We start from the raw sequence: 21885 nt of genomic DNA on the forward strand, positions 1-21885 counted from the left end.
ACATTTCCCCTTCTGCCACCACTCTATTCCATCATCTTCTTTTAGTTTGTTTATTGGTCTTATCTCCACCTAAAATTCTCATATTTATTTGTTTTTTCTTTTCCATGATTATTGCCTGGCACCTCCAACAAGAAAGTAAACTTCATGAGGACAGGAATCTTAGGGAAGCAATATATAACATAGTGGTTAAGAGCATGGCTTCTGGAGCCAGACTGTCTAAATTCAAATCCCAGTTCTGCCTTATTAGCTGAGTGACTCTAGGACAAAGTTACTTAAATTCTCTATGCCTCAGCTTCCTCTTCTGTAACATGGGGATAATAATAGTAATACTTCATAAGGTCATTACAAGGATTAAATTGACAATACATGCAAAGCACTATATCTCCAGTACTTAGAAGAGTGTCTGGCATGTAGTAAGTGCCCAAGAAATATTTGATGGCTGACTGCATGAATGAATCTTTGATGACTCCTGCTCCTCTCCTTCTTTCCTTCCTTGTTTTCCCTCAGGACTCTTCCTTCAGAAAGCTTTTCCCTGACTGTTCCCTTTCCTATTTCCTAAGACTAAGTTCATTCTCTTGTTTTGCATGCTCACAGAACCCAGACTTCTTCCAATTCCTAATTGCTGGATATAGCTATATACTTATGTGTGCGATCTTTGTAATAACAGGCCTCTCCAATTGTAGGCTTGGTGAGGGCAGGGCCTATGTCTGTCATATCTACTGTGGGATCTCTGCTGCCTAGCATAGTGCCTGACACAACAGGTACATAATAAATATTTCTTGGCTGAATGACCCCAAAAATTTGGCTCATTTTTCTCTTAGAAATACTGATTAAGAAATATGACTTGAGAAATTCAGTAAGTATTTTGCAGCATTTTTTGAAAGGCAATTCAAATTGAAAGCTACTGTAGCATCTCTGCCTCCTCTCTTAGTTCAGTTTATTATTGAAGCACAGGGAATGATATATGAATTCAAATATTCTGGCCTCCATTCTTTAAATCTTAATCTATTCTTTGAAAGTATCAGGTCAACAAGAGACTGGTTGGCTTCCCCTTTGCTAATACTTTACACTTTAATGGTATTCATCCCAACATACCCTGCCTCATTATCTGTTTCTTAGCAATAAGGACAATGTTGATTCTGATAGGACCAAGATTTTTCATTCCCACAACCTCAAATCAATCAGTTTTTTTTTCTGATAAAATAACACATTATAACTCACTGCTAGTACAACTCCTAAATATTCTCTCATTTATTATAGGCTTCTGATCAATCGAGAGTTATTGAATACTTACTATAAGGCTACCAGCTTGGCTTAAAGATATTGTTTTAAGTACTGCTTCAAGAGAAGAGACAGAAGGTGATGGTTCCTTTCTATTCCCCTCTCTATCTGTAACATTTTCCTTCCTGTCACTGCTAGCCTGGTTTCTTACAACTTGGCAAGGAGCAGGTGAGACACCTGTTACTAAAGAGGTCAAGAAGCCAAGATAAATCCATGGAGGCTAAGAGGCTTATGGACCCTTTCCTTAATTGGACACCTTGACTGTTACAAATAGTAAAAAACTTCTTCCAAGCTCTAAGTGCTCCCAAGGCCCCTTCTCCTAGGTTAACTGTCATCGTCCTTCAATGTACTTGGATTGGGAGCATGGAACATACTTGGCCTTCTTCAGGGTCTCCATATTGCAGTATACTGTCTGGCTGAAGTAACACAGACATTTGGATTCCATGGGGGCAGCAACAGCTTGATACAGGCAGTGTGGGGCTATGGGAAAAGCATGAGTCCCTGAGTTCAAAGTTTGGTTTCTATATCAGACAGGCTGGGTTACCTTGGATAAGTCATTCACTTCTCTTGGCCTCTTTCCTTATCTGTGAAATAGGGCTTTGGTGAGGCTTGAAAGAAGATATTTGCTAAATTACTTTGAAAATCAGACCGTAAATCTATTAACACATTTAATTTAAACAGAACAAAGCCACATCTAGATCCTGACCAGACACATGAACAGAGCATGAGGTAAAGATTCTAAGAGGAAGTGGATGATGAAAGAAGAGACATTAGTTTTAAAACCTCAAAGATCATTCCTAAATTACTTCCCTCACACCCTCATACACTCCCTCCATTTCTCCTTAAACCAAAGTTAACCCATAAAGTAATTTTTTGACATAAATATATATACTTAAGACCTCATTTTACTTCTGTTCTTTGTATTTTTTTCAGAAATATTCCCTTCCTTAATCTGTAAATTCCTTTGTCCAACCTGAGTCCAGGCTTTAGCTTTGTAACTAATTTTGTGGCCTTGGCCAAGTCAGTTTTCCTGAGTCAATTTTTCTTCCTTGTAAAAAGGGATAAATCTACTTACCCTCTCCACAGTAGTTGAGAGGATGAAATGAGGGACTGTACATACAGCTCTCAGCACAGTAGTTGATACATGCCAGGCACTTACCTGGATTCATTCCCTTCCCTCTCCTCTTATAGAGCAGAGCTGCAACCAGTTTCGGCACTGAACTCTAAGGTAGAGTAGCTCAGATCCACAGTTTTTGTGACCAACCAGTTGTCTTCAAATGCCTGTTAGTGGCACTATAAGACAGGTTTCTTCAAACCATCAGGAAACTGTTAGGCTAGACACCAGAGAGAACTTCCTAGTTGTGAAAGGGATGTCTGGGATCCAATAATGAGAAGGGATTCAATTCCTTCCCTAGAAAACTCGTAAAATCACTGTGGACATCCAGATGTCCTGAGACTCGTGGTCAGCTAACTTCTCTCCAGCTTCCCAAAATATCAAGCCCTGTATTTTAATACCCTCTGGGGATGATCTCATTGAAAACTCAAAACAAGTCTTTGAGGTGGGGCCAAACAGGTCCATTATTCAGGTGAGGAAACTGAAGCTCAGAAAAGCAAAGGGCAAGCAAGCTCAATCAGAGAGAGATCCAGCTCACTTTTAGTTGGGAATGAGTCAAAGTCCTCCTTTAATCCAAAACCCAGCTCTATGGGCCTGTCCATGCTCTCTGAGCAACTAGATCTTACATGTTCTCATCTCCTCCAAATCATTCTCCACTTTGCTTCTAGAGTCATCTCCCTAAGACATCTCTCCAACCTTATCACTCCCTGGCTTTGAAACGTAAAGTAACTTGGCATTATTTGGCACACAGTAAGCACTTAATAAATGTACTGGATAAATGTGTGCCTATACAATTAAATCTAACTCTTTAGTTTGGATTTAAATCAAAGGTCTTTCACAATCTGTTTCCAACCTACATCTTCCCATTTCTCTTTCCCACCTCCCCACTCGATATATGATCCTTATGCTTCAGATATCTTACCCCACTTGTCCTTTGCTTTTTATATGTGTTATGCCCTGTTCTAGAAAGTCAATCCTCCTCAAAGTCCTGGAAAATTCTCAGTTACCTTACATCTTCTCTGCTCAGGTTACACCTTATTCATTCCTGTATTATGACAGCACAATTAACTGTAATTAGTGGGTTACCTTTCATTCTCTCCTGCTCCTCAAAGGCAAGGACTTGCTTTTATTTATCTTTGCTTCACTCAGTGCTTCCCCTAGTACATCTCCTTTATAGACTGGCAAAGTTTGAGGTCAATAACTGTGGAATGGTTGGAGGGCTTTAAGGAACGAGGTCACCACAGCCCCATCCCTCAGCTTTAGCAGCTGCTCCCTCCTCCCTTCCGCCTCTTCTCCACAGCACCCCCGCCCCGCTCCATCTCTATCTGCATGCGAAAGCCACCAATTCCCAAACAGCTGCGAGAACGCGCAACATCTCAAAAGCGAATTCACCTTCAGGGTTTCTCTCCAGCCCAAAACTGTCCACTAACTAGAGAATCCTGGTAAGCTTTTGTTGGAGTGAGGGGCCCCGGCGGGGTGCGAGTATGTCTCTCATCTCTCCAGTTACCTTCTGGGGTATTTCTTCCCCATTTTTTCCCGCGCACCGGCCAAATGAATATCGCCATTCCCTTGTACTCCTCACAACCTTTGACACAATTATCTGTAACAAATTGATTTAAAGTGCAGATGCAGGAAGAGAAACAGGCATGTCGCGCTTCGCCTTCTGGGAGTTGTAGTCCTGCAGGTCCCTGAGCTGCCTGGCTGTTCCTGGAGCTGCGGACTACAGCTCCCAGGCCTTCTCCAAATTCCTACCGCACAGGCTCAGATCCCCATGCCCGGAGGAGGTGGCTACATTGTGTCTATTGTATCTCTGGGCTTGTGTGTTTGTACATTTCGCAGGACGTGAAATTGAGAGTGAAAAGCATGGCAGATGAGCAAGAAATCATGTGCAAATTGGAAAGCATTAAAGAGATCAGGTAAGTGGAACGTTGCAGCACCCCTCAGACCCCCTCTGAAGCCCCCCAAATCCCTCACTGTGGGAGAGGGCTGAGGTACCTATGGAAAGTATCTATTGTTGAGCTACTTGCGGAGGGAGACGGGAAAGGATCCTATTCATCGCGGAATCCAAGGATGGGAAGAAGGCTAGGGGAAAGTCGGAACAGAGACAAGCAGAGAGAGAGAGGCAGAGAAACAGAGAGACTAAGTGAGAGAGATCTCTTGCTAGATGTGTCTGAGAAAGGCAGCTGGAGACACAGTATGTGTGTTTGGAGGCAAGGGTGTTGGTCCCAAGACAGCTTTGTTCTTGGGTGGAAGTTGGGGGACGGCATTCTTGGACCTATTATTTTTTTTAAGTGTTTGTTCGCTCCAAGGTGTATTTGGCTCTTTGGTTTTCAGGAGACTAGTTCTTTTTCAGTCTCTTGTTCAACTTCAGGACCTCGAGCTCAGGCGAGCCTTTTGAGCGGCAGAGTCTAGCGCATCCGTGCTGGTGGCGGCTGGCTGCCAGGGACTGCCTGCTGGGGATGCGGAGGAATCCAGCTAGGCTGGGACTGGGAGGACAGAGAGCACTGGCTCGTGTGTGTATATATATATTTTTTGTTTTTGCTTTCAATCGCCACTTTCTTCCTCTCCTACTCGGTGCTCCGAAGGGGTATAGGAGCGATGGAGACTGGGGAGGCAGTCTCCGCGCCTCTGGTGAGATTGCAGCAGTTGCTCTTAGTCCCTAGAGGTGATGGGTTCATGGGAGGGCTGGTAAAGTGGTTATTGCCTGTGTTCCCTACCCCTTGTCTCCAGGAGTGGCTTTGGCAAGGCAATGATACTGTCCTTGCTCAGAATACAATAGCGCCGGTTGAGTGGACTGCCAGTACTGACCCCAGGCCTTCTTTCACCTGCCATCCTCTGCCAGACCCCCTGCCGCCCCCACTCCCTGCACCAGTCCCGTTCCCTCTACTCACCTCGTCCCAGCTTCCACACTTCTCCTGAGGGTGCTCTGGGTCAAGCTGTCTACCTTTACTATTTTCCAGGAAATCTGAAGAAAAAAGAGGGGGATATCAAGTGTATCCCTTTAAGAAATAAGACTTTGACCAAGAGATTTAACCCTTAGAGTGAATGCTTTGGGTGAGACTCACACTTGAGATGCGGAGTGGGGAAGCACCTTGTTTTTTGTTTTTTGTTTTTTGTCCTTTGTAGGGGTTTATCTCTACTACTGGAGAGTAAAAGGAAGGGAACTACTATTTATTGAGCCCCTGGTTTGCCAAGCTCTTTGAGCTACTATCGCTCATGTAGCAAGAGTCCTGAGAACTTTCTACTCCTTTGCAACTGGGAAAATGGAGACTCAGACAATTTAAATAACTTATACAGAGCCAAAGAGTTTGAAAACGCCAGATTTTGACAGGAATCTAGTCAATTTGCATGCAGAGGCTGTGGTCTTCCCTCTCTATCCCATGGTGGGTCTGGGAAAACATAGAGAGGGAGGGTATATTGCAATTTTTCTCTGCAAAAGCATCAGGAGACAGGGAGTGAGATACCATGGTGCAGGAAAAGGTCAGCTGTCATAGTAACAATGCAGCTAATAAGAAGTTTATGCCTGCAAGTGAAGAGCCTAGACTTATTCTTACTGGACTTTAAAGAAGTCCCTACCCAATACCAAGAGAATGAACAGTTCAGAACAAGAAAGTGACTCCTCTCAGTGGAGACCAAATGGGGGGCCATGGCTTCAACCCACACCAGTGGTAAACCTGGCATTCCTACCACTACTAGCTGGGATGGGATCCTCAGAGGCCTAGAGAGAGGCTTGATCTCCCACACTCAACCAGCAGTAACAAGGAGCCTCTTTCCAACCTGGATGTCAATCAGAGACCCACTGGAGAACCTGGACTTATACTGCCCCCCTTCCCAGCAAAAGTAGCATGTCAAAGGCCTGCAAAAACAATAGTATTAAGAGAGATCCAGAGTGTCCAAATTTAATTTAAAAAATAATTTGCCATACCAAGATTATCAATTTCAATGACAAGGAAAAGTAAACAGATGCTAGGATTGAGGTGACACAGATGTTAGAATTATCTGACAAGGATTTTAAAGCAGTTATCATAAAAATGCTTCAGAGAGCAACTGCAACACACTTGAAACAATTGATAAAATAGAAAAATCTCAGCATGTAAATAGAAAGTCTTGACAAAGAAGTATAAAACGCAAAGAGCCAAATGGAAGTTGGAGAACTGAAAAATATGATAGCCAATAAATAAATAAATAAATAAATAAAGCAAACAAAAACCTCTAAAAACTCAATGGATGGGCTCAACAGAGAAGACAGAGGGTTGAATCAGACAACTTAGACATAAAACAGTAGAAATCAACCAATCTGAACAGAGGGAAATTAGATGCAAAAAGAAAAAAAGAAAAAAGAAAAAAAAAAAAAAGGAATTGAGCTGAGCCAGAGCCTCCAGACCTGTGGGGACTGTAACAAATGATCTAACATTCATGTCAACAGAATTTTAGAATGAGAAGAGAAAAAAGGCAGGGTGATAAAAAATACTTGAAGAAATAGTGGCTAAAAGCTTCCCAAATTGAGCAAAAACATAAACCTCCAGATCCAAGAAGCTAAGCAAACACTATCAGGATAGATCCCAAGAAATTCACACCAAGACACATCATAGTCAACCTTCTGAAAGCAAAAGCAGAGAAAAGATCTAGGAAGCAGCCAAAGAGAAACACCACCTTTAGGGAAAAAAAAAAAAAAAAGAATGTAAGCAGATTTCTCATCAGAAAATGATGAGGCCCTAGTAGGAAGTAGCACAATATTTTTCAAGAGCTGAAGGAAAAGAATCATCAACCCAGTAGCCTATGTTCAGTGATAATATCCTTCAGGAATAAAGGGATAATCAAGACATCCTCAGATGAAAGGAAACATGAGATTTATCAGTAGGAGATTTACTCTATAAGAATAACCAAAGTAAATCTTAAAACAGAAAAGAAATGATAAAGAAGGAACCTTGGAAGAAGGACCCAGTAGACAAAAACATGGGTAAATACCACAGAATTTCATTGCCTCTTGAGTTGTATGAATCATATTTGATGATTGGATCAAAATTTATTACATTGTCTCATGTGGTTCTCAATGTATATAGAGGAACTATTTAAGACATTTATATTATAAACAGGGGAGTGTAAAGGATGTAAAAGGGAGGAAAGTTTCTATAGTTTACTCAAACTGCTAAAATAATGACATCAGAAAACTGATAAATTATGTACATATAATGTAATACTGAGAGAAAATCAATAAAAATGTTTCAAAGATATGCACTGAAAAACATGGATAAATCACTAAGCATAATACCCTCAAGGTCCATCCATGTTGTTGCAAATGGCAAAATTTCATTCTTTTTATGGCTGAGTAATATTCCATTGTGTGTGTATGTGTGTGTGTGTGTGTGTGTGTGTATATATATATATATACCACATCTTCTTTATTTATTCATCTGTTGATGGAAACTAAGGTTGCTTCCATATCTTGGCATTTTTAAATAATGCTGCTATGAACATTGGATGCATATATATTTTCAAATTATTATTTTTGTTTTTTTAGATATATACAAGAGTAGATCTATTTTTAGTTTTTTGAGAAGACAAATTCTGTATGTTATCACTTATGTGTGGAATCTAAAAAATAAAATAAATGAATAAATATAACAAAATACTGAAACTGACTTACATATTTAGAGAGCAAACTAATGCTTACCAGTGAGGAGAGGAAAGGGGATGAGGGGCATAATGGGGTAGGGGATTAAGAGACATAAAATACTATATATAAAGCAAATAAGACACAAGGGTGTATTGCACACACAGGGAAACATAGCCAATAGTTTATAATAACTTTAAATGGAGTATAATCTATGCAAATTATTGAATCACTATGTTGTACAACTGAACCTAATATTATAAGTCAACTATACTTTAATTTAAAAAATTATAGATACATCAAAATGGAATTTGAAAAAAATATTCAAGTCACCCACAGGTAGGCAGGACAAAGAAAATAGAAAAAACTAGAAACACAGAGAACAAACAGGTAAAAAAATGACAGACAGCCTTAACATGTCAATAATTATGTTGAATATAAATGGTCTAAATAAACCAATTAAATGACAGTCGATTTAAAAACATGACTGAATTATGTGAGAAAGGGTCAATCCACCAAGAAGACATAACAATTATAGATGTATATGCACCAAAAGGGATTTAAATTCCCCTGCTTTTCTCAATTTTACAGTAATATGCAAAAGTTACTTCGCTTGGTTTAAGAATTTAAAATGGGAAAGTATTATAAATACATACTTGATGTTCACATATGGACAGGTAAAACATGTATAAGAGGTGGAGAGAAGGCAGGGGTAGAAGGAACTGGAGAAAACAACTAACGTTTGTTGAATACTTACTGATTTAAAAGCTTTTGGCTCATTTAATATTTAATCTTGCTAATGGAAATCTGAGGTAGGATTTATTGTCCCCATTTTACAGATAAGGATACTGAAGCTCAGGGAGGTTAGGTAACTTATCTATGGTCACACAACTAGGAAAAGAAGAGAGAATATATCTTCCAATTCACATGGCATATTCATTTCAGTAAATGCTGATAATCTAATTAACCATTATTCACAGTTCTTCAACTGCTCTAATCCTAAATCCCTTAAAGCTATAAATAAAGCAGCCTATTTCTGTTTAAAAAAAGTAATAATGTTACTTATGGGCTGAAGTAGCGGTGGTGATGGTAATATCACCTCAAGACCTGGTTAGGTCAGGCTGAGAGCCAGACTCACTCCCAGGCACAGAAATATATACATTCATAGTCAGTGCTCACATACATTGATGGCAGAATTTGAAGTGGGAAATGTCTCAGGAATAGATTCTCCCACCACAGACCATTCCCCACTTCTGACTCTGACCACATGCTCACAGCCCTGTCTTTCTTCCCAATGCAACCACACTCCAACACTATGCTCCAGACTTCAGCCCCCAAATCCCACACTGGTCTATTTTGCCCATCTGTTCCTTGAGCTTTCAAGTGGTGATAAAGGAGCATGTGGATATGTGGAAAGGGGAAGGAAAGAATGGAACAAAAGAAGGGAGATGGAAAAGAGGGAAGGAAAGAAGTCATGAGTTAAAGAAGGTGAGCACAGCCATCACTAGATGAACCAGAGCCCTTCACCAGCTCCCCAAATGCATACTAATAACTCCTTAACATGCATGTGCCATCCATAGACACATATGCACACATCCATGCCCCGATGCACACATACCAATACATAATGAGCTTTCCTAACTTAAGAAAGGAAAAACTCATTTTGGAAGTAAATACTGTGGTGTTAAGTAGTTCCTCTTAAGTCTAAGTTTCTGCCCTGGATCCTCTATGTTTTCTCCCTCTAAACATTCTCCTGGGTTACCTCCTGTACTCTTATGGCCTCAAATATTACCTCCAAATTTTCAATCTATACCCCCTACCTTCCTTCCAAGCTGTATCCTGATACAACCCATACCCAAATGGGCTTGTCCACCTGGTTGTTCCACAGGCACAACTCAAGTTGGCCAACTCTTTTTTTTTTTTAACATTTTTTATTTACTTCTAATCATTTTACAATGTCGTGTCAAATTCCAGTGTAGAGCACAATTTTTCAGTTATACATGAACATATATATATTCATTGTCACATTTTTTCTTTGTGAGCTACCATAAAATCTTGTGTATATTTCCCTATGCTATACAGTATAATCTTGTTTATCTATTCTACAATTTTGAGATCCCGTCTATCCCTTCCCACCCCCCGACCCCTTGGCAACAACAATTTGTATTCTATGTCTATGAGTCTGTTTCTGTTTTGTATTTATGCGTTGTTTTTTTTCTTTTTCTTTTTTAGATTCCACATATGAGTGATCTCATATGGTATTTTTCTTTCTCTTTCTGGCTTACTTCACTTAGAATGACATTCTCCAGGAGCATCCATGTTGCTGCAAATGGCATTATGTTGTCGGTTTTTATGCCTGAGTAGTATTCCATTGTATAAATATACCACAACTTCTTTATCCAGTCATCCGTTGATGGACATTTAGGCTGTTTCCATGTCTTGGCTATTATAAATAGTGCTGCTATGAACATCGGGGTGCAGGTGTCATCCTGAAGTAGGGTTCCCTCTGGATATAAGCCCAGGAGCTGGATTCCTGGATCATATGGTAAGTCTATTCCTAGTCTTTGAGGACTCTCCATACTGTTTTCCATAGTGGCTGCAACAAACTGCATTCCCACCAGCAGTGAAGGAGCGTTCCCCTTTCTCCACAGCCTCTCCAGCATTTGTCATTTGTGGAGTATTGAATGATGGCCATTCTGACTGGTGTGAGGTGAAACCTCATTGTAGTTTTGATTTGCATTTCTCTGATAGTTAGTGATATTGAGCATTTTTTCATGTGCTTATTGATCATTTGTATGTCTTCCTTGAAGAATTGCTTGTCTAGGTCTTCTGCCCATTTTTGGATTGGGTTGTTTGGTTGTTTCTTATTAAGTCGTATGAGCTGCTTATATAGTCTGGAGATCAAGCCTTTGTCGGTTTCATTTGCAAAAAATTACTCCCATTCTGTAGGCTGTCTTTTTGTTTTACTTATGGTTTCCTTTGCTGTGCAGAATCTTGTAAGTTTCATTAGGTCCCATTTGCTTATTCTTGCTTTTATTTCTTCTAGGAGAAAATTTTTGAGATGTATATTAGATAATGTTTTGCCTATATTTTCCTCTAGGGGGTTTATTGTATCTTGTCTTATGTTTAAGTCTTTGATCCATTTTGAGTTTATTTTTGTGTATGGTGTAAGGGAGTGTTCTAACTTCATTATTTTAAATGCTGCTGCCCAGTTTTCTCAACACTATTTGCTAAAGAGACTGTCTTTATTCCATTCTATATTTTTGCCTCCTTTGTCGAAGATGAGTTGGCCAAAAGTATGTGGGTTCATTTCTGGACTCTCTATTCTGTTCCATTGGTCTATATGTCTTTTTTTGTGCCAATACCATGCTGTCTTGATGACTGTAGCTCTATAGTATTGTCTGAAGTCTGGGAGAGTTATTCCTCCAGCCTCTTTTTCTCTTCAGTAATGCTTTAGCAATTCTAGGTCTTTGATGGTTCCATATAAATTTTATTATGATTTGTTCTAGTTCTGTGAAATATGTCCTGGGTAATTGGATAGGGATTGCATTAAATCTGTAGATTGCCTTGGGCAGTGTGACCATTTTAACAATATTGATTCTTCCAATCCAAGAGCATGGGATATCTTTCCATTTTTTAAAGTCTTCTTTAATTTCCTTCATCAATGGTTTATAGTTTTCTGTGTATAATTCTTTCACCTCCTTGGTTAGATTTATTCCCAGATATTTTATTACTTTGGGTGCTATTTTAAAGGGGATTGTTTCTTTACTTTCTTTTTCTGTTGATTCATCATTAGTGTAAAGAAATGCAACTGATTTTTGTACGTTAATCTTAACCTGCTAACTTGCTGAATTCTTCAATCAGCTCTAGTAGTTTTTGTGTGGACCTTTTAGGGTTTTCTATATATAGTAACATGTCATCAGCATATAGTGACACTTTCACCTCTTCTTTTCCAATTTGGATCCCTTTTATTTCTCTCTCTTGTCTGATTGCTGTGGCTAGGACTTCCAAGACTATGTTGAATAGGAGTGGTGATAGTGGGCATCCTTCTCTTGTCTCAGATTTTAGTGGGAAGGTTTTCAGTTTTTGACCGTTGAGTACTATGCTGGCTGTAGTTTTGTCATATATAGCTTTTATGATGTTGAGATATGTTCCCTTTATACCCACTTTGGTGAGAGTTTTTATCATAAATGGGTGTTGAATTTTATGAAATGCTTTTTCTGCCTCTATTGAGATGATCATGTGGTTTTTGTTCTTTCTGTTGTTGATGTGATGTATTACATTGATTGACTTGTGTATGTTGAACCAATCTTGTGTTCCTGGGATGAACCCCACTTGGTCATGATGTATAATCCTTTTTATGTGCTGTTGGATTCTATTTGCTAATATTTTGGTGAGGATTTTGGCATCTATGTTCATCAGTGATATTGGCCTATAATTGTCTTTTTTGGTAATGTCTTTGCCTGGTTTTGGTATCAGGGTGATAGTGGCTTCAGGGAATGAGTTTAGGAGTATTACCCCCTTTTCAATCTTCTGGAAGAGTTTGAGAAGGAAGTCCTTCTTTGTATGTTTGGTAGAATTCCCCGGTGAAGCCGTTCAGTCCTGGACTTCTATTTGTAGGAAGGTTTTTTATTGCTATTTCGATTTCATTTCTAGTGATCAGTTTGTTCAAGTGGTCAGTTTCTTCTTGACTCAGTCTGATGGACAGTATGTTTCCAGAAACTTGTCCATCTCCTCTAGGTTATCCAATTTGATTCCACAGTTTTTCATAATATTCTCGTATGATATTCGGTAGTTCTATTTTATTTGTTGTAATTTCTCCATTATCCTTTCTTATTTTGCTAATTTGTGCTCTCTCTTTTTTCTTCTTTGTGAGTTTGGCCAGAGGTTTGTCGATTTTATTTACTTTTTCAAAGAACCAGCTTTTGGTTTGATTGATTTTTTCTATGGTCTTTTTAAGCTGTATTTTATTTATTTCCTCCCTAATCTTTATCATTTCCTTCCTTCTGCTGCCTTTTGGTTTTTTTTTTTTTTTTTTTTGTTCTTCTGTTTCTAGTTTATTCAGCTTGTGGGTTAAATTGTTTATTTGAGGTTGTTCTTCTATTTTGAGGAAGGCTTGTATCACTATAAACTTACCTCTTAGCACTGCCTTTGCTGTGTCCCATAAATTTTGTGTGGTTGTGCTTTCATTGTCATTTGTCTCAAGGTATTTTTAAATTTCAGCTTTGATTTCCTCATTGACCCTCAAGTTGGCCAACTCTTAAAACTTCATCTCTCTCTACCCCAATCTAGCTCCTTCCTCTAAACTTCTTGTTTAGTACTATCATTAACCCCAGAAACGTGAATGTTGATTTTGATTACCCTTTCTTTTTTATAACTCACCTCTGGTCAAGTAGTATGTCCTGTTGTTTCTACCTCCAATATCTCGCTCAAATTCCTGCCCTCCTCTCCATTTCCACATTCAGTGCCCCATTTTAGGCCTTTAAAATGACTGGCCAAGATAATTGTAGTGTTGTGCCCATTTCCACCTATAGAATTACTTTCCTATCTTCAATCTTCCCCCTATTTTCAATGCCATCCACACTGCTCTGAGAACTGCCTTCCTGGTGTTAATAACATAACAAGTAGTGTTATTACATTATTCCTCAAACACATTCACTGACTTCCCGTTGCCTGTAGCAGTATTTTTCAAAACACAGGTTATGAACTATTAGTAGGTCATGAAATGAATTAGTCAGTTTCTAGTAGCATTTTCAAAAACATTTTTTTTAGACAAAACAAGATAGACAATATCAGCATAGGTTGCATAATAAATGGTAGGTATTCCCTGTGGAAACTTTTGTGTTTCAGTTTTATATCTGTGTATGTGTGTATTGGGTCACGATCTAAGATTCACTTCTCACTGTAAGTCACTTCTTACTGTATGACCATAGATACTTGCCTATTATCATTGCCATGACATTCATGCCCCTCTCCTCCACGAGTCTGGCCTATACCTACCTTTCTGATCTTATCTGCTACTACTTTTCATTCACCTTATCCTTTATCCACATAGAAGTTTCTCACTGTTTCATATACTTCCATTCTTCCAGGTCTTTGCTAATGCTGATCCCTTATTCTTTAATGATCTTCCCTTATTCCAAGCCTGTAAATTCTACTCATTCTTCAAGGAAGACCCAGAACAAACACCACTTCTTGTTCAAAACCTTCTCAAATTCCCCAGTCCAAATTAATAACTAACCCTTTGGGCTCCCACAGGGAGATTTATTATAGCACTCAAGTTATTCTGCCTTATAATAAAATTTTGAATTGACATATGTCTCCTTCCTTCCTTCTATCCTTCATTCCTTCCTTCTTTCCTTCCTTCCACCTGCCATTGCTTTGGCAGCTTTAGCAGGCTCCACTATCACCTGGTTTGAGAAGTAACTCAGCCCCTGTGCTCAGTAAACAGCAAGTCATGGCACAGCTGGGAATTCTGGGACTTAGGAATGGGCAAGTCAAGCCAAACAATTCTGACTTTAGGGTAGAGAATGGAAAGGGATTGACATTTGGTGCTGAGCTGTAAGAAAGTCTTCAAGGTGAACTATTCCAAGAAAACTGCTTTTTCAACAGATGCTTTCCCAGATAAGCAAATAAATATTAAATGGAAGAACACTTGGTATTTAGATAGTAGTCTCACCAGACTAGAGTAGGCAGGAAAAACTGGCTCCTTTTTCTTCCTTCAGTGCCATTTACTAAACACCTGTTCTGGGACATACACATGGCTGGGATATTCTGTGAAGACCACTAATATGAATTAGACGTGCTCTCAAGGATCTTAGAATCAAAGTCAATAGCTCTGATCTCTCCCTTGAGTTCCATACTCACAAATCCAACTTCCTACCTAACCAACCCCACTGGTTGTATCACTGGCATCTCTAACAGACCCCAACAAAACTCTCAACTTCACCCCTGTCCCTACCCCGAAACAGTCTCCTTTCCTAGTTTCCCATCAATAGTAAATGTGCTCTATCCCCAGAGCTGGAATTATTCTTCATTCTTCCCTCTCTTACCCCATGTATCTGAAACACTAGCACAGTGGTTATCAAACTTGAGTGTGCATTAGGCTCTATCTGGAGGTTCACTGAAACATAGATCACCAAGTCCCATCTCCAGAGTCTTTGATTCAGTAGATGGGCTGAGAATTTGCATTTCTAACAAGTTCCCAGGCAATGCTTTTGCTGCCAGTCCAGGGACCACACTTGGAAAAAACTACTGCATTAGTAAGACCTGGCAGGTTATATCTATATTATATATTATAGATCTGTCTACCTCTCACCATTCCCCTAGCTCATCAACAAATCTAAGCAGTTTTCCATACATCTCTGCTAGCCAGTGTCTTCGTTTGGTATGCCTATCCTCAAGTCTTACAGGTCCCAGCTGTCCAACTTGACTTGTTGAGTGAATGTTGGGCCTAAGTTGCCTCTGAAGCTGGCTCAACATTTCAGTAAGACTGCACCCTAGTGATTGTGGGAAACCCCAAGGATGTATCCTGTGGTTTTCCTGGGATTCTGTGGCCACACCAGCAGCACATTGGCCTCTTGGGAGGATTTCATTAGGAAATTTTCCACATGAAATTGGGTCTTTAATGACTTGGATGCTTTCCTTATTTGTATTCCACAATATTCCACAGATTTCATCTCATGGAGTCATCCAACAACTCCGCAAGGCTATGCTGAGTCCTACTTCTCAGGTAGATAGAATTTCCAAGCTTCCAAGAGGTTCCATGATGTACCCAATTTCACCCTGAAAAAAAATTGTTGACTAACCCAGGACAAGAGTCACCCCATTGACTTGTTTTTCATGGCTTGAAATACATCATATGAGGAAAGTTCCTTTATATGGTGGAAAGGTGATTAGGTTCAGCACACTGAATTCTCTACTTTCCAACTTTGTGATGTTGGGCAGGTTATTTTACTTCTCTCAGCCTCAAACTTTTCATTTGTAAAAATGAAGCTAAACATACCTATTTATATTGTCATGATGAGGATTGAATTACCATATAAAGTGCCTAGCACAGTTGCTGGAACATAGTAGACACTAAAAATAGATAGATAGATAGATAGATATACATAGATAATTTCTGTTAAATACCTTTCTTAACAACCATTACTTCCCAGTTCCTGGCACTTATAGATTCTTAATAAATGTTAACTGAATGAATTAGCCCCCCACCTATTTTAATATCTTTCTTTTTCTCTGAGATTAATGAAATTACAATCAGTACCCTGGACTTACCATCTATTTTCATTCATTTTTGTCACTCCAAATGAAATTGTTGAGCCCCACTTATAGTCAAAGCAGCATGAGAGATGACATGGAATTTACAGAGAGAAATATTTTGCAGTGCCAGTCTCTAGAAGGCTCTTGTATATATAATTAGCTGAATTTCAGGTTGCTTCATGCATAAGTCTGTATATTTAGAGGACCCAGAGGACCAAAGCTGCATGCTCTTGAATTAGTTCCTTTCCCATTCTAGATATTTGTTCCTTCATCTCTGAAATTAAGAGGATTGATTTGCTTGGTGGCTTTGGAATAATGTTCTGAGGAGCCCTGGGAGTTCCAAAGAGGTCTATCAAGGGTCACTGGTAGAGTCAGGCAGGGCTGGATTTGAAGAGAGAATAAAGACTCTGGGACCCACTTCTACTTCAACCATAATAGTTCTGATTCAATCTATTTTCTGTATTGGACCACAATCAATTATTTTACTTGAAGGAAGATGTCTTCTCATCAATCACCCACAGGATTCAACACACTGTTTGGTGAATTGTACTTGCTTAATAATTTTTTCTCTGCTTGACTGATAGAAAATGTAAAGAGAAGGAAGCTAGCACATGTGTGTGTGTGCATATAAGTTGTGGCTGGCATGATGCCCACTCTGTAGATCTGAGCAAGGAATGAACTTTTACTTAAGTTTAATCTTAGCCCAAACTACCCAGTTGCTGGACAGAGCATGGAAGGCTGGGCATTCGATCCTACTCCTGAAGAATGTGGTAAAGTCAATCAACTACAAGAGTAACAAGTTTCCATTTCTTTTCTTTTTTTTTTATCATTAATCCCCTTCCCATTCCTCTTGGGTACCTCAGTCATCCAACTCCATTTAAAATCTGTTTCCTATACACAAGCCTTTTGACAAGTCATTTATTTTCCTGGGAAAACAGGAGCAGAGGTGAAGAAGTAGCTTAGAATTTGAGTTCAGATGGTGTTGTGGGTTTAGATTTAATACTGTGAAGCTATTGAAGGATATATTTTTAACAGCTTTATTGAGTTGTAATTTATATACCAAAGAAACCATCCATTTTAAGTGTACAATTCAATGATTTTTTAGTAAATTTACATAGTTATTCAACTATACCACAGTGCCATTTTAGATCATTCCCATCATCCCCAAAATAAACCTTATGCCCAGTTTCAGTCCACCTCTGTTCCTACCCATAGCCACAGGCAACCAGTTATACTTTCTGTCTCTATAGATTTGCCTTTTCTGGACATTGCATATAACTTAGCGTATTGTTTTTGTGATTCATACACATTATACCATATATTAGTATTTCTTTCCTTTTTATTGGTAGACCATATTCCATTATATGAATATACTGCATTTTGTTTATTCACTCACCAGTTGGTGAACATTGGGGTCATTTCCACCATTTGGCTCTTATGAACAATGCTGTTCCAAACATTTGCATGTAAGTCTTTGTATGGAACAATATTTTCATTTCTCCTGGTTAGAGTCTTACAGTGAAATTTCTGGGTCGTATGGTAAGCATAGGTATAACTTTTTAACATATTGCAAAACTGTTTTCCAAAGTGGTTGTGCCAATTTCCATCCCTAGAAGCAGAGTATAAACGTTCCAGTTTCTAATCTTGTTGAGCATCTTCCTCATGGATTTATTTGCCACTCATCTATCTTCTTTGGTGAGGTGTCTATTCAAACCTTTTGCCCATTTTTCATTTGGGTTGTTTGTTTACTTATTGTGAATTTTTAGTGTTCTTTGTGTATTCAGGATATAAGTCCTTTATCAGATACATGCTTTGCAAAGATGTTCTCCCAGTCTGTGATTTGTCTTTTCATTCTTTTAACAGTGTCTTTTGAATTGTGGAACTTTTTAATGTTGATGAAGAAGTCGTATTCATCAGTATTTTCTTTTAAATAAGGAAACAAGTTAAGGAGGGAAGAAGATATACCATGCTAACACTATTCAAAAGAAAACTGTCTAAATGCAGTGTGCTATCTTGGATTGGATCTCAGAACAGAAAAAAGGGCATTATTTGAAACACTGGTGAAATCCAACAATTTAATCTGTCCAATCAATGCAATCCTATCAAAATCTCAGCAGACATTTTTATAGAAATTGATAAATGAACTCTAAAATTCATATAGAAATGCAAAAAGCCTAGAGTAGCCAAAACAACTCTGCCAGAAGAATAACAAAGTTGGAGAACTTACACTGCCTGATTTCAAGAATTATTTTAAAGTGTAGTAATCAAAGTAGTGAAGTACTGGAATAAAGATGCACAAATAGACCTATGGAGCAGAATAGAGAGTCCAGAAATAAACCCACAAATATATGGACAACTGATTTGGACAATGATGCAAAGGCAATGTTATGGAGAAAGGATGATCAAACAAATTAAACTATGGGCTGCCTTTTTGTTCCTCTCTAGGTAATGTGCCTTTTGCCCCTCAGACTGCTATTAAGATTTTCCCTTTATCACTGGTTTTGAGTAATTTGATTGTGATATGACTTGGTGTAGTATTCTTCCTGCTTCCTGTGCTTGAGGTTTGTTGAACTTTTTGGATTCATTCATGTATAGTTTTCGTCAAATTTGAAACATTTTTTTGTTATTTCTTCTTCAAATATTTTTTTTCTCCCTCCTTCTTGATCTCCAGTTACATGTGTTTTTAGCCATTTGAAGCTGTCCCAAAATTTGCTGATGCTGTTTATTTCTTTAAATCTTTTTTTTTTTTCTGTATGTATTTCATTTGGGAAACTTTCTTTTGGTATATCTTCATGTTCTTTAATCTTTTCTCCTTTATTGTCTAAATTGACTAATATACTTTTCATTTTGGACATTGCAGTTTTCATCTCTAGATATTTTAGTTGGTTCTTTTTCATCTCTCCCATGACTCTACTTAATATGGACAGTATTTCCTCAAGCTTTTTGAATATATGAAATGCATTTATAATAACTATTAGTATCCTTGCCTACTAATTCTATCAACCATGTCATTTCTTAGTTTTTATTTATTATTCTCTACATTATGGATTTCATTTTTTCTGCTTAATTGCATACCTGGCAAGGTTTGGTTGGATGCTAGACATTTTGAAATTTCTCTTGTTGACTCTGCATATTTTTTTTATTCCTACAAATATTCTTAAGCTTTGTTCTGGAATGTCATTAAGACACTTGGAATCGGTTTTATCTTTCTGGGCCTTGCTTTTCAGCTTAGTTGAGTGGGACCATAGCAGCATTTATTGTAGAGCTCATTTCTCCTAGCAGTGATGCAGAATGTGTCTTTGTACTTTGATGCTTTGTAAATTGTGAAGTTTTTCTGTCTTGGCTGTTTGGAATAGTCACTATTCTCGGCCCTTTGTAGGCTCTGATCACTGTTCCCTCTAACCCTTTGGGGTGTTTCTTTTTTCCTTGGCTTCAGGTACTTGGTTTTCTTACACACATGTGCTGATCAATATTTCAGTGAGTACTTTAGGTGGATCCTCTGAAGACTGTAAGCATTCTGTCTCTACACAGGTCTCCCCTCTCCAAAACTCTTTACTATGAACTCCAGATGCCTTGGCTTCTCCAGAATCATAGCTCCATTTCAACTGAGGGAGATGGCCAGGCTCTGTCTGAGTTCCATGTCCCTGCCTTTCAGCCTAGAATATTTCTCTAGGCAGTATGATGGGACAGTCCTCAGGCTCATCTAAGCTTTTCCATCTCTCAGATATCATTGATCTTACTTGCCTGATATCCAGTGACTTGATCACTGTTTTCTTTTTCATACATTTTTGTCTTGATGTTTTTGTTTGTTTGTTTTATTTAGTTTTGTTTTAGTTATTTTGCACAGGACAGTGAGTCTGGTCCCTGTTACTCTATCTTGACCCAAGTGGAAGTCAAGGTTATTCCCCAAATTTGGTTTTAAAGGATCATGTTACCATTTAAGATGCACATGTTTTATATTTTAAAAGTCTTAAGTCAGAATGTGTCCTAAATATAAGCTACCTTACAACTGCTGTTGGCAAAGAGGGAATTGTGTTACTGTCAGTGCATGAGCACATATGAACTTGACCATGAATGTTCACATTATCATCCCTTCAGTTGACTTATATGCATAATTGCCACTGTATGTGCTGAGTTTAATTGCTGTTTAAAATATCTTCAAAAAGATTTCATCATGGTTCTCCCTTAAAGTAAAAAGTTATTGTGTATGAGAAATGACACAGACCAGAAAAATCTGATTAAAATAGTATCTTAAATAAATCTACAAGAGCTCTTTCAAGAACTATTAAACAGTCATTTAAATTATAAGAAAATATTTTTGTCATAATACAATTGATAGAATTTTTTTTCTTACTAGTCCATAAGATAATGTGTACCTTATGTTCAATGGCATCTTAGATTCAATTAAATACAGCAACCAATTAGCAAGGATATTTATTGGTAAAGCTAATCTAACTAGGTTCCAAATTAACAGTAGTTAAAACAAGACAGAAGTTCATTTCTCTCTCACATTATCAGCCTGGGAACAAGCTACCTGTGGATTGTATGTCTGCCTTGTCATGGGGACTCAGGCTCTTTTAATCTTGTTGTTTCACCATGTACAGGGTGTAACCCTCATCTAGATGGTTCAAGATGGCTTAATGTTATGTACACATGCTAGGTGGTGGAAAAAAGGCAAAGGGGAAGTGGATGGCATCCTTCTTCCCTTTAGGGTCACAGCCTAGGAGTTGCACATATCACATGTGTTTTCATCCCACTGGCCAGAACAATGTCACATGGCTACAAACAGCTGCAAAGGAGAGAGGGAAATATAAACCTTATTCTAGGCATCACATGGCCAGATGAAAATCTGAGGTTCTATTATTAATGGAGAGAGAGGAGAATGAATTTGAGGGGACAAGGAGCCTTTGTGCTCTGTGTGACCCTAGGGTTTTCAAATTGTTGGAGCTGCCTGTGGATGGAATGGATTGTCTAGAGAAGTAGTGAGAGCTCTGTGACTAAATTGTTCAAGGAAGGCCTAATTGAACACTTAGAAGTGATGTTATAGAAAACACTTAAGCAGTGGTTGGGGAAGGGTCAATACATGCCTTTAAAGATCCGTCCCAGCTGGAGATTCACATGTGCTCAGGTCCTACCCACACTGGTCTGTGTATCTGGCTTGCTGTATGTGAATCACTTGGCTGCTGTCTGTGTCCACCATTGCTCCATATTTGGCTTCACTGAAAATGACCAAATACATACAGAGACCTTCAGGTAAAATTCTCATTTAATCCCCAGAGATCAGATGGAGGGTGGGCACAACAGCAATAAGTAGGCAAAGCTCTTAATCATATCTTGGTGGTAGTGGGTTAGAGCTACTAGGTGAATCTGGCAGAGGTTATTTAAAAGAAAAATGATTTCCTTTGCTGTGCAGAAGCTTGTAAGTTTCATTAGGTCCCATTTGTTTATTCTTGCTTTTATTTCTTCTAGGAGAAAATTTTTGGAGGGTGGGAAGGGATAGACTGGGATTTCAAAATTGTAGAATAGATAAACAAGATTACACTGTATAGCACAGGGAAATATACACAAAATGTTATGATAACTTTGAGAGAAAAAAATGTGACAATGAGTGTGT

General features: G+C 38.6%; 1 protein-coding gene across 2 annotated transcripts in view; it reads left to right on the forward strand.

Annotated features, from left to right (window-relative positions):
• Positions 1-4119: 4119 nt before the first annotated feature.
• The window catches only part of ZC4H2 (zinc finger C4H2-type containing), a 31644-nt gene continuing 13878 nt past the window's right edge, over positions 4120-21885 (forward strand). The window contains exon 1 of one of the 2 annotated variants that reach the window (XM_011000970.2): positions 4120-4311. In XM_011000970.2, coding sequence (XP_010999272.2) covers positions 4259-4311 — 53 coding nt within the window. In that variant the 5' untranslated portion in view covers positions 4120-4258. The remainder of the gene's footprint in view (positions 4312-21885) is intronic. The other variant, XM_031446553.2, reaches the window with a different exon arrangement.

The sequence above is a fragment of the Camelus dromedarius genome, chromosome X (genome assembly GCF_036321535.1).
Source record: "Camelus dromedarius isolate mCamDro1 chromosome X, mCamDro1.pat, whole genome shotgun sequence".
NCBI lineage: Eukaryota > Metazoa > Chordata > Mammalia > Artiodactyla > Camelidae > Camelus > Camelus dromedarius.